This window comes from Phalaenopsis equestris, unplaced genomic scaffold, assembly GCF_001263595.1.
Source record: "Phalaenopsis equestris unplaced genomic scaffold, ASM126359v1 Scaffold001042, whole genome shotgun sequence".
NCBI lineage: Eukaryota > Viridiplantae > Streptophyta > Magnoliopsida > Asparagales > Orchidaceae > Phalaenopsis > Phalaenopsis equestris.
Genome location: NW_018165481.1, coordinates 105729 through 124326, shown reverse-complemented (window position 1 = coordinate 124326; position 18598 = coordinate 105729). Strand labels below are relative to the sequence as shown.

Genomic DNA, 18598 nt, shown 5'->3' with positions numbered 1-18598 from the left:
GTAATGAACATATAGGTTGTAGAAGGATCGGTACGGGAATTGATCTGTTGAATTTTCTTCGATCCACCCCTTTTTTTAAACATCCGAACTAATCCTTCTTCAAAAGTTCCAGTGTGATCAAAATTTTCATTCATTCTCCAATTTAGGTGATTAAAAAGGTACTTGAGATCTCCTACTACATTCATAATACTCTGACGTTCTCTTTCAATTTTCTTCAATTTCTTCTCTAAAGCAAGCAAACTTCCAACTGCTGGTGGCATTAATGGAGATGAAGCATGTGAAGAATGATCTATAATAGCATTTAATGCTTCATTTCCATTACCAACATACTGATCATCAATAGGAATCATAGGCTCTCATGGTAGTAAAACTTTTTCCCAACTTTCATATGGCACTTGGAATTGACTGCAAATAACAAAAATTGTCGAAGGATGCCCAAGTCCATAAATTGTCCCATTCATAATGATTCCCATCATAGATTTAAATATAATTGAACCTATATCAATAGGTTTCTCCATTTGAATGCAGTAGTTTAAAATAGCACTCTCCTTGGTGACTCTATTGATCTTCATAGTAGGGAGTAATTTTGCACAAATAAAGAAATGCCATTGTTTCAAAATTGGATTAAGCGATGAAGTAGGAAAACTAATATATCCTTCATCTCGTACTTCCCACATATCACTTTCATCCGTCAGAAAATTATAAATATCTTGCATCAAATCTCGCTTAGAAATGAAATTTGCATAATGACAGATTCTAACATTTTCTATCATATACAATTCATTAATCCTCGCAGAAGTAAATGATACAGCCTTACCTCGAACGAAGATAACTCCTTGAGTAACTCCATGTAGATTTGCATAGAACTTATTCAGTACAGGTATAACAACCGTAGCGATAGTGTAACACAGAACTTCCCATCGCCTTTGCAGAATGATCTTGTCAATTGGATTACTCAGTCCATGATTGATAAAGCCTCTCTCCTTGATAAGTCTCTTTTTCACAATTGCTTTGTCGTATAATCTTTGCGCTTCAAAACTAATAAACTTTCTTCTATTAAAAACTCCATAACTTAAAGTTTTTCTGGAATTGGAAGCCATGGAATCTGAAAATAGGAAGTCTCTAGGCGTCCATTAGGCATCATAGGCAGTTTTTAGGACTTTAGAAACACCTCCCAACGGTTATTATGAAGCAAAATCTAGCCAAAGTCCGCCAAAAGTCGCAGGAACCATCCAACCTTCCTCAACACCATGACGCTCTCGAGGGGCGTTGCCGGCACTGAGATCAATTTCCTTGGGTGTCGTCGGCGCCAGTGGCCAAATTTTTGTAAATTTTTCTATTTTTCCGTTCAATTAAATCTCAACTTTTCTTTCAATACCAATATTAGACTTAATTTATAATAAATGTAATTGTGTAGGATTATTATCTACTAATATATAAGACACTTAACAAACTAAATAATAATACATAAACATATAAGTATGGGTTGTCTCCCATAAAGCGCTTGGTTTAATGCGTCAACCCGACATATCATTTGTTCAGTTGGATTGACTTAACTTTAAAACTTCTTTAAATTGATGTATGTGCCCTTCATAATAGCGTTTCAAACGATGCCCATTAACTTTAAATATTTTTCCAGTGTTAGGATCTTTAATCAAAACAGTTCCATAAATGGCCCTAACCATCTGAATTTCAATTTTCCTGAAAATAATCTCAGTCTTGTATTATAAATAGAACTTCTTGTCTAGGTTCAAATTTCTTCTGAATAATCTTCCTATCATACTATATTTTCATTTTCTTTGTATAGATTTTTGCATTATCATATGCTTCATTTCTAATCCCTTAAAGTTCATTGAGTTGCAATAATCTTTTCTCACCAGCAACTTTTAGATTAAAATTAAATTCCTTAATAGCCCAAAATGCTTTATGCTCTAATTCTACAGGTAAGTGACATGTTTTTCTATATATCAGTCTGTATGGAGACAATCCGATAGGAGACTTATAAGCAGTTCTATATGCCCATAATGATGTGTCAAGTCTAGCAGACCAATCTAATTTATAAGGATTTACAGCCTTTTTCTAAAATACGTTTAATTTCATGATTTGATATCTCTGCTAGACCACAAGTCTTAGGATGATAAGCGGTAAAGAATCTATGCATAATATCCTATTTCTTAATTAATTTTTCAATTCTCTTATTCCTGAAATGAGATCCTCCATCAGCAATAATTATTCCTGGCATTCCATATCTTGTAAAAATATTCTTAATTAAAAATTTAGAAACACTCCGAGCATCACATCTAGGTACAGCAATAGCTTTAATCCATTTGGACATATAATCAACAACAAGTAATATATATAAGTTTCCAAATGAAGGCATAAATGGTCCCATAAAATCTAATCCCCACACATGAAAAATTTCAACTTTCAATGTGTAATTTAGAGGCTTTTCATTTCTTCTAGATATGTTTCTTATGCATTGGCATCTATTGCACATTTTAATATATTCATTAACATCTTTAAAAATACTAGGCCAATAAAATCCAGCTTTTAAAATTTTGCATGCAGTTCTATTTGTTCCGAAATGTCCTCCAAATTCAAAATCATGACATCTTTCAATTATCTGTTGAGTTTCTTTTTAAGGCACACATCTTCTAATAATTAGATCTTTACATTGTTTATATAAATATGGGTCATCCCAAAAATTGTCTTTTGAATCATATATAAATTTCTTTAATTGTGGATTTTTTATATAAGGTGATAGAATATCACTTACAATAAAATTCTCTATATCAGCATACTACGGTACATCCATTTCATTAATACTATATAATTGTTCATCATGGAAATTTTCTAAAATTTCTTTTGCAAAATTTTGCAAAATTAGTTTTTCTATTCTAGACAAATTATCAACTATTTGATTATCATTTCTTTCAATTCCCTTTCTATCTACTATTTCAAAGTCAAATTCTTGCAAAAGAAGAACCCATTTAATTAATCTTAGTTTAACATCCTTCTTTTTCATTAAATATTTAATAGTCAAATGATCAGTATGCACAACACATTTAGCTCTAATCAGATATGACCTAAACTTCCAATTAGCATACACAATGGCTAGTAACTCTCTTTCAATGATGGTGTGGTTAATCTGAGCATCATTAAGGGCCTTATGTAGTGGTATAATTAATTTGAGCCTCATTTAGAGTCTTGCTGGCATAGTATATAACTTTAAAAATCTTATAGTTATTTTGCCCTAATACATCCTCAACAACATAATCACTTACATCACACCATCACACACACTAGCATCACACATTATTTCAAATGATTTTTCCCAGTTAGGTGGACTATTGTATGTGCAGTGACTATTTTTTTCTTTAATAATTCAAATGCTTTTATGCATTCTTCATTAAAATAAATTTTTGTATCTTTTTCTAAAAGTTGGCATAAAGGCTTAGTTATTTTTGAAAAAAATTTTATGTAGCTCATGTAAAAACTAGCATGTCCTAGAAAACTTCTCACCCCTTTAACACTAGTAGGTGATGGTAATTTTTCTATAACTTAAATTTTTGCAGGATCTACTTCCATGCCTTTTTAAGAAATTTTATGCCTAAGTACAACACCTCCTACAACCATAAATTGACATTTTCTCCAATTTAATACTAAATTGACTTTTTCACATACTTCTAGAATTTTTTCTAAATTATTAAGGAATAATTCAAATGAAGTTCCAAATACAAAAAAATTGTCTATAAACACTTCCATTTCATGTTCTATAAAATTACTAAAATTGACATCATACATCTTTAAAATGTTGCAGGTGCATTGCATAGTCCAAAAGACATTCTACGAAAAGCAAATGTTCCATATGGGCTTGTAAATGTTGTTTTCTCTTGATCATCTGGAGCAATTAAAATTTGGTGATAACCAGTATATCCATCTAAAAAATAATAATACTTATTCCCTACCAATCTATCAACATTTGGTCTAGAAAGGGTAAAGGAAAGTGATCTTTTCTGGTGGCCATATTTAATTTTCTATAGTCAATGCAAATTCGCCAACCAATTACTTGTCTTATTGGTATTAATTCATTTTTCTTGTTTTCTTCAACAGTCACTCCTCCTTTCTTTGGGACATAGTGAATTGGGCTTACTCAAGCACTATCTGAATAGGATATATAATTCCATCATCTAACCATTTTAAAATCTCTTTTTTCGGGTTTAATCTTCTCTGAGGATCAGCTTTAGGTTCATATTGTTCATCTAATAAAATTCTGTGCATACAAATTGAAGGACTAATTTATTTAATATCTGTTAAAGTCCATCCAAAAGCCTTTTTATACTTTTTCAACATTTCTATTAACTTTTCTTCCTGATATAATAACAGGCAATATATATGATTCTCCTAAAAACAGATATTTTAAATGGGCAGATAATATTTTTAATTCAAGTTCAGGTGGTTTAATAATTGAAGGAATAAGATTTTTACTATCGTTTTCCAACAAGTCTAACGTTTCAAATTTGCCCTGAATATAATCCAAATCTTCTTCTTTAACTTCATCTTCATTTTCAAAATTTTCTCCTTGCTTGAATTTATCTTCGAATTCTTTCTTAAACTGTTCATTACTTAAATACTCAGCTACTTCCATCCTGAAACATTCATCATCTTTTTCTATTGCAGAATATTTCATAGCTTTTGCTATATTAAATTTTACTTCTTGATCATTAACTCTCATTATTAATTCTCATTTTTGTACATCTATTACATCTATTCTTGTTGCAAGAAATGGTCACCCTAAAATAATAGAAATCTCTTTATCTTCCTCCATATCAAATACTATAAAACCTACAGGAAAAATAAATTTATCCACTTTGACTGGTACATCATCTATAACTCCTTTTGGATAAGTTATTGATCAGTCAGCTAACTGAAGAGTTACAGTAGTAGGGGAAATTTCTCCCAAATTTAAATGTTTAAAGATCGATAAAGGCATAAGACATAAGATTGAAAGGCATAAGATTGATACTCGCTCATAAATCACATAAAGCCTTTCCATAAAACTTTTCAACAATTGCACAAAGTATAGTAAAACTATCAGGATCTTTTAATTTTCTGGGAAGCTTTTTCTGAATAATAGCACTACACTCTTCACTGAGTGCAAAGGTCTCATGACCTGTAAACTTTCTTCTCTTATTTAGTACATCTTTCATAAATTTTGCATAACTTGGCATTTATTCCAAAGCTTCAACAAAAGGAATATTTATCGTTAACTTCTTAAGGATTTCCAAAAATTTTGTAAATTATTTATCTTTATTCTTTTGATTCAGTCTTTGAGGAAACAGAGGTAATGATTTTTCTACAGGAACCTGTGTTTGTTCATTTTTCTGTTGATCATTTTCCATTTTTTCCTTCTCTTCATCAACTTTAGTTTCTCTTTGGATCCTTTTTTCAATTTCTCTTCCACTTCGTAATTGAATAACTTTAATTTCCTCTTTATTTTGATCTTTTGGATTAACTTCCACTGTACTCGGAAGAATTCCGGAAGATCTGTTAGAACTGCAGTAGCAATATGTCCTAATTGATTTTCAATATTTCTAATAGCAGCCCCTTGATTCTATATTTGATTTCCCATATTCAACATCTCTTCTTTCATTGTCAACTTCTTTTCCTTAACTTGTGGGTTTGGATTGGAGTTAAATCCTTGAGGATAATAAGGTTGAAAATTAGGATTTCCTTGATTGTTCAGATTTCCAGATGAATTCACTGAATTATTATAATTATTCCAACTAAAATTAGGGTGATTTTTCCATCCAGGGTTAAAATAATTAGAATAGGGATTGTTGTGTTTTGATTATTTATATCTAATTAGAATAGGGATTGTTGTTTTGATTATTTATATCATTTAAAGTTTTATAAGATTATTGAGTATCAATAATCTGTTCTAGTGAATTTTCCGTTAATACTGGGGGTATTTAAGAATAGTTCACTCTTATTTGATCAATCTTTTTAGAAATAGCAGCAATTTGAGATGCCAAAATAGACATTGCATCATAATCATGAACACTGGCTACTCTCTTAGGATTTACCCTTTCAGAGGGTCATTGAAAATTGTTAGTAGCCTTTTCTTCAATTAAAGAATATGCTTCATCAAAAGGTTTTGACATTAATGATCCACCCGCAATAACATCTATAATAGATCTTAATGATCCTACCAATCCATTGTAAAAGGTTTGACTTATTAACCAATCTGACAAAGCATGGTGTGGACATTTTATAAGAAGATCCTTAAATATTTCACAGGCTTCATATATTGTTTCCCCTTCTAACTGAAAAAGATGTAATATCATTTCTAAGATTAGCAGTTTTCGTGGGTGGAAAATATTTACCCAAGAATTTTTGTGACAGTTCTCCCCAAGTTCTAATAGATCTGGGTGCTAATGAATTTAACCAGACCTTGGCTTTATCCCTTAATGAAAAAGGAAACAGTCTAAGCCTAACAACTAAGCCTAACAACATCATTAAACACTCCGTCTTTAAATGTAGCACAAATTTCAAGAAAACTAGCAAGATGTAAGTTAGGATCTTCAGTAGGTGATCCTCCAAACTGATTATTTTGTACTATTTGGATAGTAGTAGGTTTAAGCTCAAATGAATTAGCAGCAACATAAATATTTTGAATAGTTAAAAGAAGTTTATATGTTGTCGGATTTGCATAATCTTTTAAGATCTTTAACGATTTCCATTTATTGGATTTTCTATACTATTTGTCATTTCTTTCAAATTTTTAGTTTCTCTTTGTTGTTTTTGAATTTTCCTAATAGTACGTTCTAATTCTGAATCGTAAGGTACTAAACCTTCACATCCAATATTTCACATAAACAAATAAAGTAAGCTAAGGTAAAATTTATTTAGAAGAAATAAACTTCTCTCTTCTTTTTTTTATGTTTTTATAAATTTGTATATATATTATCTAAATTTCCTAATTTATCAAAACTATTTAATTTAATTAAATTTAACTGTTACCTTCCCCGGCAACAGCCCCAAAAACTTGATTCTAAAATTTTTGTATGTAAGGATTTATGAAGTTGACACCACTACAGCGCCAAAAACTTGATCCTTATATGAAAAGTAAGCTGTGTAATATATATCATTTTCTATTGAAGCCCCAAATATCGATCCTACGGGGAAGTTGTAAGTTAGCAATGATAAATTTTAATAGGAAATTTACATAAAATCAAACGAAATCACTGTCACTAATTTTGAATGTTGGGATATTAACCAAACTAAATTACTTAACTATTAGCAAAAACGGAAATGCTACTTTTAAATATTTAATACTAATATAAGAACTATATTTAGGTAATGAAGATTCTTATGTGAAAAAACATCCTTTCCACTATAAATGATGAAATAAGATGACATAAATGTTTTTAATATGGATTGTGTCAAATATGAGCAATTTTAATTTTCTACCTTGATATAGTGCATAGAAAATCATTGGCTAATCTTAGGTTTAGTCCCTAAATCTGTGGCTAGGCTAAGAGAATACCGGCTCCCACTTCAGAGCTCCCACTTCCCTTCACCTGAAGGCTAACTCTCGCTTTAGTTTTTAAACACTAAGACCAAATTGGGGATTTTAGTCGGTCACTCTAAAGATTCTCCAATTCTACACCCAACAAAGAATATTTTCCTATTTATTTGCACTTAATTCATCCTTCATGAAATCAAATATGATCATCACTCTGTTGTAGAACTCATACTTCATTTTCCGGATCATATGTTTCACAACATATTTTAACAAATCAATTGGCCAGACTGAAAAGTAAATTAAGTTTAGAGTTAAAAAATCATCATAATTTAACAAATCAATTGGCCAGAAAGATAAAGGGAACTACTCAGACTTCATGAGAAAGATACGACAAAACATAAATTTCATATATAAAATAAAGTTCATACAACATTAAATAAACAAACAAACTTATCTAGAAATCTTTCTTAAAGCAAATCCTTTGTAGCCTTTCCCTAGAAATGTGGGAAGAAGAATTCTCTCACTTTTCTCCTTCTCCAACACTCTTACGGAAAGTTTCACACTAAATCTCACCACAAAAACTCTAAACTATGAAAGAAAAATCGCTAATTGACTCCAATATGGTAGTGGAATAGAATGATGTGGAGCAAAAAATAAACGTAGAGGAGCCAATTTTCTGATGAAATTTTGCCCCAAATAGAGCCCAAGGTAGGTTCTCCAAGAGGTGCCTCCAAAAACTCTTAAAAAAATTGTCCAAATACATCGAACCTTCTAGAAACGGGGTCTGCACCGCCTTTGGTGCCGTCGGCGCTGAGTAAATATCTCCAGCGTTAAATTGTTCTACGCCGTCGGCGCTGCCGGCGCTGAGCATTTCTTCAAAAACATAAATTTTGACTCTAAATTTCATCCTTTTTCCTTTCTTTTTGCTTTAAGCCCTAAAAATCAATAACCTGCAAGAAAATATAAAAATACCTTCCATTAAAGTGCAATATCACCAAAAATGAGTATAAAATAGGGGTCTAAAAATGAATATATTTTTGGTGTATCACCTATCTTGATATATAATCCTCACCTGTAAAAAAAATTTTTGAAAAAGAGAGGAGAAGCTTGAGGATTAATGCCTAATAAAAAATTGATTCTACATCTAATCCTTTGAAAGTGTAAGACTTGAGAAACTCTTAAACTTAAGGATATAATATAGTAATTATAATTATTCTTAATAAAAAATTTTAAGTGGAGAAGATAGAATGCCTAAAGTATATATTTGGAAAATTTACAATATTTCTGAACTAGATAGAAACTCATATTTTTAGACTTCTTTACATTAAAAATTTTTAAACTCTAAGTTGTTCTCATGTACTAATGTTTTTTCTAAATTGGACAACTATATTTCTAGATCAAAATTTTAAAATATTCTAAAGAAACTCATATACATAATCTACTTATTTTGGTTTTGAAAAATTGGAGTGTCACTTAAGAACAAGTAACATTTTAAGTTTGGGGAATTTTGATAAACCTAAAATATATAGTCTTTATGTAAACATTTTTATACCTATTTTTGACATATTGCACTTTAATGGAAGTTATTTGTGTGTTTTTCTTTCAGGTACAATTAAATAAATGAAAAATTGTGAAATCAGTGAAAAATGATCAAATTTGGAGCAAAAACTAAGAAGGTGTGCAAAAGAACTAAGGTGCCTAAGCGCTTAGAACTAGCGCTTACGTGTCAATAAAACCAAGAAGGCCATGCCTAAGCGTCCAGTACCTCGCGCTTAGGTGCCAGAAGTAGTTACTTGGCGATTTAATGAATTTAGAATAATTTTTTAAGAGGTGTTTGAAGCAACCCTTTGTGAAAATGTGAGAAATAGTTAATAGACACGAAAATACATTCCATTATCTTTTGAAAGGAGGCAACTCTTGGAAAATTCATTGAATGTGGACACATTTTGGAGAGACACCAATGCACTTTTTGGAAAATTATAAAAGGACTTCGATTGGATTGAAGCCCCCTCGAAGAGAATTCTTCCAACCCTTCCACACTCCCCTGCAATTTCTTCCACATGCGGGCCACCTTTTATTTTTATTTTGAGTTGCAGTTTGTATTATAAGAGAAGGAAAAGATTCCAAGGAACTTCAAGAGTTTGGTGGAGAGCATTTAAGATAAGTTTTTATCTTTGTGACTACATTTAGTTTTAATTTAGACTTCTTGTTTATTTGCTTGATTTCTCCATGAATTCTAAGTAGTTTTCTTTATCTTTTTTCTTAAAATGATGAGTGATTAAGTATTGGATGGAAGTTGTGTGAATTAATAATATTTAATGTTGGAATAAGTTGTGATGATTTTAAACCTTGTACTTAATTTACTTCTTGGTTTGACCTATTAAAATGTTAATAACTATTGTGAGAACTTGTAAGATCCGAGATGATATTATCTCAGTCAACAAATGATAAGAATCACATGAGATTGTATGGATGAGAATGTAATTCAATGAGATTGTATGGATGAGAATGTAATTCATATGATTGAGTGCAAATAAATAGACAAATAAACTTCGAAGGGCATATAACTAGAAGAATTAGTACCTCAATTTGGTTTATACTTTTAGGTTTTGATACGAGATGTTAGCCCTTAGGTGGTGCGAGAAGAGGGAACTCTAGAGTGAGAGTTAGTATCTTCCTTACCTATTCAAACTTTAAATTAACCAATTTTCTTTATAGTATATCTAGTAAAGGTAAAGAACACTATTGCTCCTATTTGACACAACATAATTTGAATACTTTCACAACATAATTCCTATACTTGTTACTGATTACTAGTTGTTTCACAAAGTAAACAACTAACAATAGTAAATAATACTATTGCTCGTAAACTCTAATTCAAGAGAAGAAAAAAGATATTTTATTTATATGACATTCATCTTACAAATATCTAGTTAAATTTAGTTAGTTGTTTACTTTATTTTCAATTATAAAAAATTACCAAAATGAATCCAATTTTCATTCATATTAAAGCATCTAAAGTTTGAGTAAGAATATTTTGCTAAGTAGAAGTTGTTATCTAATTTCTTCTGATTTTTAGTTGCATATTTTATTTTTTTCCCTATAGGTTCAATATTCAGGGTTTGATAAAAAAGTTCTATATTACTTGATAACGATACATATACTTGCGTAGTATCTTATATTTAAATATAATAATTAAATATACTTGCGTAGTATCCCATTGCTTGATGCTTATGACCATATGGAGAGAACTGGGAGCTGTATGATTGTGTTTCATACCTTAATTCTAGATCACTTTTGTTGTATATATGTAGGATTAGAAACATATATGTGGCGCTTGGCAACAATTTTGGCTTTTTTGAGATTAATGATTAACCTTTCTGCACCCAACCTTTATTTATTCTTTCACATGGTGTGTCTATTTTGTCACACTACGTGTTGACTTTTCTCTTTCTTTGTGCTTGTGGTTTTATATAGGCTCACACTTTCAAATAGGCTCTTAAGGCAAAATCATTGATTTTCGTAGAAATCATACAATTAAAATATTTATCATAACAAAGAATTGCAACTAAAATTAGTGAATAAATCAAACACAAAATCTAACCTAAAAAAAGAAAAAGACATTAAATATGAAATAAACATGCAATATTTGTCACATCTCAATATCAAGTGATAATAGTTGCACCCACTCACTATATGAAAAATCATCACATTCACTCTCCTAGACAAGCATAACCAACACTATGGTTGTATATAATTAGGCTATTTTAATCACTTATTTATATATGCACTCATTTTTCCATAAAGAATTGCATGTTTTAATTTTTTTAGATACACCATTTATAAATAGTCTATCTTGAAATGTCACTTGTTTTCTTAATTTGAGATAATGTGACTACCTCTAGATGATGTAAATCATGATTATTGAAAAAGCTTTTCACGATCGGGTTGGATTAACTATAGTTCACGACAAAGTACAATGAAGCTTTAATAACCTGGAAGAATAGATCTATGAAAACATTATTAGGTTATTTTTAATTTTTTTCATGGAGTCCTTATTGTCATCCATGATACATTGAACCCATTTTATTCTCTTTGACTCTTCATGATTCAATGAATGTTCTTACATGGATTTTTTTTCTTAAGTGAACTTTATGGCGATTCACCTTCTATCTTACAACTTGTTTCATCTTGAATTATGGGCAATTTTTTTTTGCAATAATCTTTGAATTATAATCAACACCCCATTAAATTAAAATAAAAACATCTTTTTAATTAATATTGTCTCTTAGAGGTTTGCTTAAGTGCATTAACTTTAGAAAATTTCTTTGCTTTGGGAAATGCATACCTCGTATTTTGTACATGATATTTATTTAACTTTAATGATATGATTTCTTGGTGGTTTTTTTATATAGGTTAAGATATGATTTGTTGGTCGCACCTCCTTGAATCAATTGACTTATATTTTTATGGAATCTCTTATATAAGAAGAAATCCCTCTTATCATTCATCAAATTTTCTTTTTCATTATATGCATAAAAGAAATATTGCTTTTGAAATCATTTTTTCTTCTTCTTCTTTTTGTTTCATAAAAGATGAAAATCTGATATTAATTTTTCATTAACCTTATGTGTTATGTGCATATGTGATTCAACCCTATATCTAGCATACACAAGTTTTTTTATAGTATAAGCCACTTTATTAAGAAATTCTTCGAACAAATCATACTATCTTTTAGGATTTATGCATATCAAGCTTTTGCCTTCTTAGTACTTCTTAGTCTGATCTCTATAAAGCAACAACATATTGAGGTTATTTTTAAATTGACATGATTTCTTAAACAATTATTCTATGAACAAATTACAACCATCATATGATAAGTCTTATACTCCCCATGAAAAATACCTCCTTATTCTTCTTGAGTCTTGAGACATAAATCATTTCTTCTTTTTTTGCTCACCATCTAAGGATTTAGATTTAAGGAATCAACTAGAAAGGCTATTGAATTTTTTTTTTATTCTTCAATTCTTCACAATTGTCATCCATTTACTTCTTTTGAATTATTGGGCAATCTCACCTTTTATTTCTAAATTATATTTATAAACTATTTCATTTAATTATAATTATATATAAGAGTAGATTTTACGTGTATTACCACTATTCCCAATATTGGCTGCAAGAGCTAATAGAAGAACAAGCAAATAAGGTTAGAGATAATTACATAATAATACTTTTATCGTGATATAAAAAATTAGTTGTTACATAAATAAATAAATAAATAAATTTAAAAATAAAAATTCAAAAGATTAATATATACCGATTTCTATGTAAATTGTTCTTGAAAAAAATTCATGTAAATTATCCTTCAAAATTTAATTTGATTTTTATTATTTTCATTTAGGGCATTTAAATGCATTTCATAATATATATATATATATATATATATAACTTTAAATTTAAATTTTTATATTTATTGCACTCAAAATTCCATGTGATATCAAAATTATCATTTTTATAAATTTTTATTAGTGAAATATATTTTTCTTATGCTTCTATGATATAAAAATTTACTTTTTTTTTTAATTTATGATATTTGCTCCTTAATATTTAGATTTCTGATAATACCTATGCAAAACCTGCAGAGGGCTCTCGAAGCCGAGTGGATGGCGCCGCACGAACTCCGGCGTCCGTATAAAAGGCCGGCGATCTCAGACCAGCAACGGCGACGGGACATCGAGCTCCTGCGTCAGAGCCAACAGCGCTCCGATTCGCAGAACCGAGCCCGCCGCCTCGCTTCATCCATCCTTTCTCTTCCCGACCACGCTTCGCCGGACACAGCTCATATTGACCTCCCTGACGTCTTGGATGACGATTATGACCTTGTGCTGGAGCAGTCTCCTGAGCTGAGAGACGCTTCCCCTACGGCAAGGGATTTGGATGTTGTCCAGGCATCAAAATTGAAGGGTTCGGCAGCTCGCCACTGGTTCGCTCGCCAGCTCATGCTGCCGGAATGGATGATTGACGTGCCTCCTAACCTTGACCGTGATTGGTGAGTTTTAATGTCTGAAGTCATTATTTTGCTCGTAAGATGTGCTTATAAAACTGAAAAAGCTGGTTTGAACTGTTTAATCTGTTAAGAACACGATTTATGATCCATCGTGGCTATTAGACGAATCAATGTGTAGCTAAATAAGTGACTGAGATTATAAAGTTAGTATGTTTCTTGTACACGATTTATTTTTAATGTCGTTTTTTAGTTTTTAACTTAAATCCTGCCAACCTAAAAAAATAGAACTTCAAAGTTTACAGAATTTCAAATCCTATTTTTCCCTTGTTTTATCTTAAATCCCAGGTTTAGCGAATCCTAGCATTAGGCACTTAAGTCCGAACTTCTCTTTTACACACCATCAGTCCTCTTGATATCTTCAGTTGCGAGCTCTTGTCCATATCTCATTCTTTTGTTATTGAGGGTTTCAGACCTAGGTGTGTTGCTATAAATTTATAATGAGAAATTTGATTTTATTTGCCTCATTGCCAAAAATGCCTGTATTTTTATCTGTTTTCTTGGATAAATATTGCTTGAAAGTTCATTTAGGATAAAGTATATTCTTTTTAATAATCATAGTAAAAAATCTCATGCAAGCAGTCATAAGAAGTTTCAAACAAGAAGTTGCTCCTAGCGCCTTCTATATCTGGTGATTGTCGTTCAAGTTTGTAAACAGTCCATGAAAGGGGATAAATTTAAATCTTTTTTTTTCTGTTAGTTATTTCAGATTAATGTTATTTTATGTTAAATTATTTAGGTTTGAAAATTTTGTTCCCATTGTAGACTGAAAATCTAAAATAATAACGGTCATCATATAACCTTGTTCAAATCTTGATCAAACCTGGTTCAAAACTTATTTGTACTTTTGAATGTTGTTTGATGAAGATTTGATCAATATTTGAATATGGTTCAATAATTTTTAATAAAGTTCGAATACTATTTAATAAAATTTGAATAATATTTGAAGAAGATTCAAATAACATTCAAATATGGCTCAAACAAGTTTTGAGTATAGTTTGAATGTGGTTTAATATCATTCTAACATTGTTGGATTATGATTTAAATATGAGTTGATGAAGGCTCAAACAAGTTTTGATTAACGTTAGAACATGACTTTATATGATTTAGTCATGGTTAGAGTATGGTTTGATTAAAGCTTGAATAAGATTTGAAATTTGTTTGGTCATTATTCAAATATATTTTTGTTTACAGAAAAACGATAGCACGAATCCTAAATAGATAAAGCGATTCAAGAGGACTCTACCGTTTTCGATTGGTTCAAATGATCGATTAGCTTAGCTCGCTTGTCAAAATGATCAACGATCCCATCGAACCTAAACGACCAATCGACTCATTCGACCGACAGAATTGATCAAATAGGAGACAACCAACAGCTAGAAGTAAAAGTCAGTTAGTAATATATTATGTCGAACCGACGCAGCCATTCATGAAAGTGACACTCATTCAGTCATTTGTTTTAGAGAGGTGGTTATATTAACTACCATAGTTAAGGAAAAGACAAAATACCCACCAACTGTTGAAATAATTGAGATAATATTATAATTGTATACTCAAGCTTCCTATGATTATTAATAGGGTTATTTTATGAGTAAATGTTACACACTCTTCTACCTGAATTTTCATTGATCCCGTATTCTTTCCCTTTTCCCTTTTCCCTTTTCCCTTTTCTTCTCTTCTTTCATACGCAAAACTTTTGAGGCGTGCCCACTATGATAATTTAGGATCCAACATCCTAAAAAGTGGTACGGTGAGCGTGAACATGCCACGGACGAGAAATAAAGCAGTATAAGAAGGCGAGACTAGCCGAAGAGACACAACGACAATTGAATCCTCTCTTGAGTTCATACAACAACAAATTTAATAGCAAATGCAAGAGTTAAAAAATTAGATGTTTGGTCGATTTAATGCCCTCCTAGAAGCAATCACAAAAATGCGAGATTAACCACCTCCCATGACAGAAGGGTCTCGTGGAACTCAACCTCACGAGAAGCAACCCAGAGAGGAACCACCAGTTCTATGTGGTCGGAGAGTGATTTCGACAGTCAAGCAGGAAAATTCTTAGTATAAAGATGCTGGGTCTATATTAGTGGAGAGTAACCGGCCTGCGCAAGATTAGGCACCTCTGACACTAGAAAATTCGTTCTCTTGGCAGATTTTGGAAGCCGAACCACTAGCAAAATTCCAACCTTTACATTGGGACCTTATAAAGGAAAGAGCCGATCTTGTGGCTACGTTTAAATCAACGATTAGAATGTTGTGGATCAATGACGCCATAAATGTCATGTGTTTCTAATCATCCAGAAGGAGACGACCCTCAGGTGCAATAACCTACCACCAGGGACCATATCCTCTTCTGCTGAATTCAAGAAATTGTTCGTGGCTCACTTTGCCAGCGTTCAAAAATCGAAGAAGAAATCTCAGGCCCTGTTACAGCTCAGCAAGGTGAGAGTGAAAGCCTTTGTTCTTACATCACCCATTTCTAGAAAGAAATGTTGGAAGTCCAGAACTTATGCCCACTCATCACACAAACTGCCCTGACTCATATTCTATTTGGGTTTGTGTGAGCCCAAAACGTTGACTGAATTGCTGGAGATGACCAACAATTATATTGCTGACGAGGAGTATGTCAATGGTCCCTTCGAACAAAAATAGAGACATCTGATAGGCGATCGTAGGAAAGGGCAGCCGAGGGCGAAAGTTGTAAGGTGAAGAGCAACTAACAACCTTCCAGTCGTGCAAAATATAAGGATGGCCGGAATCACAGAGACGAACAGAGAGGGAATACTGATCACCTGGGCTAGGCTTGGTATTATGAGCGACTGCATGTGTATCGTGAAATGTAAGGAATGACCCCACTCTGGGTATCGATGGCCGAATTGGTAGAGGCCATCCAAAATAAGAAGTATCTTAAGAAGCCAACACCGATTAGGACCGGAGCTTCCCTCCGGAACCTCATTAAATACTTCCAGTACCATCGGGACCTCAACCATGATACTGAAGAATGCCGACATCTAAGAAATTTAGTGGAGGACTTGATCCGCGCCAGAAAGTTGAAGGTGTTTGTTATGGTTGGAGTGAACACTCAACGATAGGGAAAGGGTAAAGACGCCAATGGAGGAGTCAGACGAGCCCGTCCGAGCAAACTTAATACACATTGTTTGAATCATCCCAACTATCTTTGAAGGGGGAGAATTATTCCTCCGGGCAAATCAGAAAAGGCTTTGATTGGGGAAGTTATTCACCTTTGACTCTATCCAAAAACGGAATGATCCGCCCGTCATATTTTATGACGCGGATTTGCTACCAAGAAAAATCTGCATAACGACGCTATTGTTGTCACTAAGCTCATTAATATCTCCAGGTTGGTAGTATTCTTGATGATACCGGAAGTTCTGTTAATAAACTCTTCAAAATAATATTTAATAGGATCGATTAAAGTCCGACTGGTTGTCTACACCGGCCGACCAGTTATTCTGCTTCTTTAACGGGCGAAAGGAAGCCCTAGGAGTTACAACTTTGTGCATCTCTTGGGTGAGCGGGAAAAGCAGTTCAACTGTACCGAGGACTTCTTAGTGGTCGAATCACTACCGACGTACAATGCAACTTTTGGCCAACCGTTGCTAAATAGCTATCGGACAGTGGCCTTGACTTATCACATAGTTGTTAAATTTCCGGCTGGTGGAGAAGTCATCATGGTTCGGGAAAATCTGGAGTTATCTACGAGCATTCACCAATATGGAGCATGATTCGCTTGATATACAAATCCGAAGGGAAGGGGGTCTCGAGACCAATAAGACCATTCTTGAAATACCGACATCAATTAAGGAACCCAGTAAATTTTTTCAAATAAGTGATCGGGTCGATGTAGGTACCGGAACATGGTGATCTAAACTCTTTGCGAGCATCGAGATTTCTTCACTTGGACTGCAACGAAAATACCCGAAATACCTGCCGACGTGGCGTGCCATCGCCTTAATATTAATCCATCAACCCGATCGGTGCAACAGAAAATCTGATTGTCTGCAAGAACATAGGCTGAGTTGTTCGCCAAGAAGTGAGGAAGATGAAGAAAGCAGGTTATATTAGAGATGTCAAATTTCTAACTTGGGTCTCCAATTTGGTGATGGTGCAAAAGTTAAAAGACAAATGGAAGATGTGTGTGGATTTCATGAGCCTCGACAATGCCTGCCCGAAGGACAACTACCCTTCACCGAAATTACTTTTATTATTTGTGAAGATGTTTTTTGTTTTAATGTAATGCATTTTAATTTAAGAACGCTGAGACTACATATCAATCACTCAGATATAATATTTTCTAATCATGAAGGAAAAATGTTGAAACTTATGATGATAATGTGTTAGTTAAGGGTCAGTCGGCAGAACAACACATTAACTATTTAAACGAAAGGTTTTTAGCCGTTAGAAAATATAATATGAGATTAAAACCACTAAGGGTTTGTTTGGGGCGGCTGCAGCTTATTGAATAAATGCTGATAAACTTATTAAAAATAATCTGCCGATAAGCTAAGTGCAGTGACTATTACAAATTTTTATTTTTTTTAGAAAATCCAGACCGCGACCAGAAAACTGCCACCGCACCTAGATAGGTGCGGTGTGAAAACGCAGTTTTCAGCTTTTTGAAATTGCATAAGCTGTCAAAACGCAATTTACCCTAACAGGCCAGGTGTATTTCCAAAACGACACCGCACCAAATAAGCTGCCCTAAACAGACCCTAAATTGCACTTTTAGGGTCTCGACCGGAAAATTCATCGATTTCCTTTTAAAACCTGAAGGTATAAAAAGGCAAATCTAGAACTAAAAGCTTTAATGGACATGACATCCCCATAAAATGCGAAAGAGGTTCAGAAATTGATTGGCCAGATAGCGGGACTTAGCCGTTTCATCTCCAAATCGAGTGAAAAATGTGCGGCATTCTTTAGATCACCAAGTAAAAACAAGTGTTTCAAATGGTTAGAGAAATGTGAACAAGCTTTTAGAGTTT

The 18598-nt window shown here is 32.5% G+C and overlaps 1 protein-coding gene across 3 annotated transcripts in view; it reads left to right on the top strand.

The window, feature by feature from the left end:
• The first annotated feature begins 13149 nt into the window (after window positions 1–13149).
• The window catches only part of LOC110032870 (snurportin-1), a 33588-nt gene continuing 28139 nt past the window's right edge, over window positions 13150–18598 (top strand). For all 3 annotated transcript variants that reach the window (XR_002294886.1, XM_020736644.1, XM_020736643.1), the window contains exon 1: window positions 13150–13577. Coding sequence is in view for 2 of the 3 variants with exons in the window: in XM_020736644.1 (XP_020592303.1) it covers window positions 13156–13577 (422 nt within the window). In the remaining variant the exon portion in view is untranslated. The remainder of the gene's footprint in view (window positions 13578–18598) is intronic.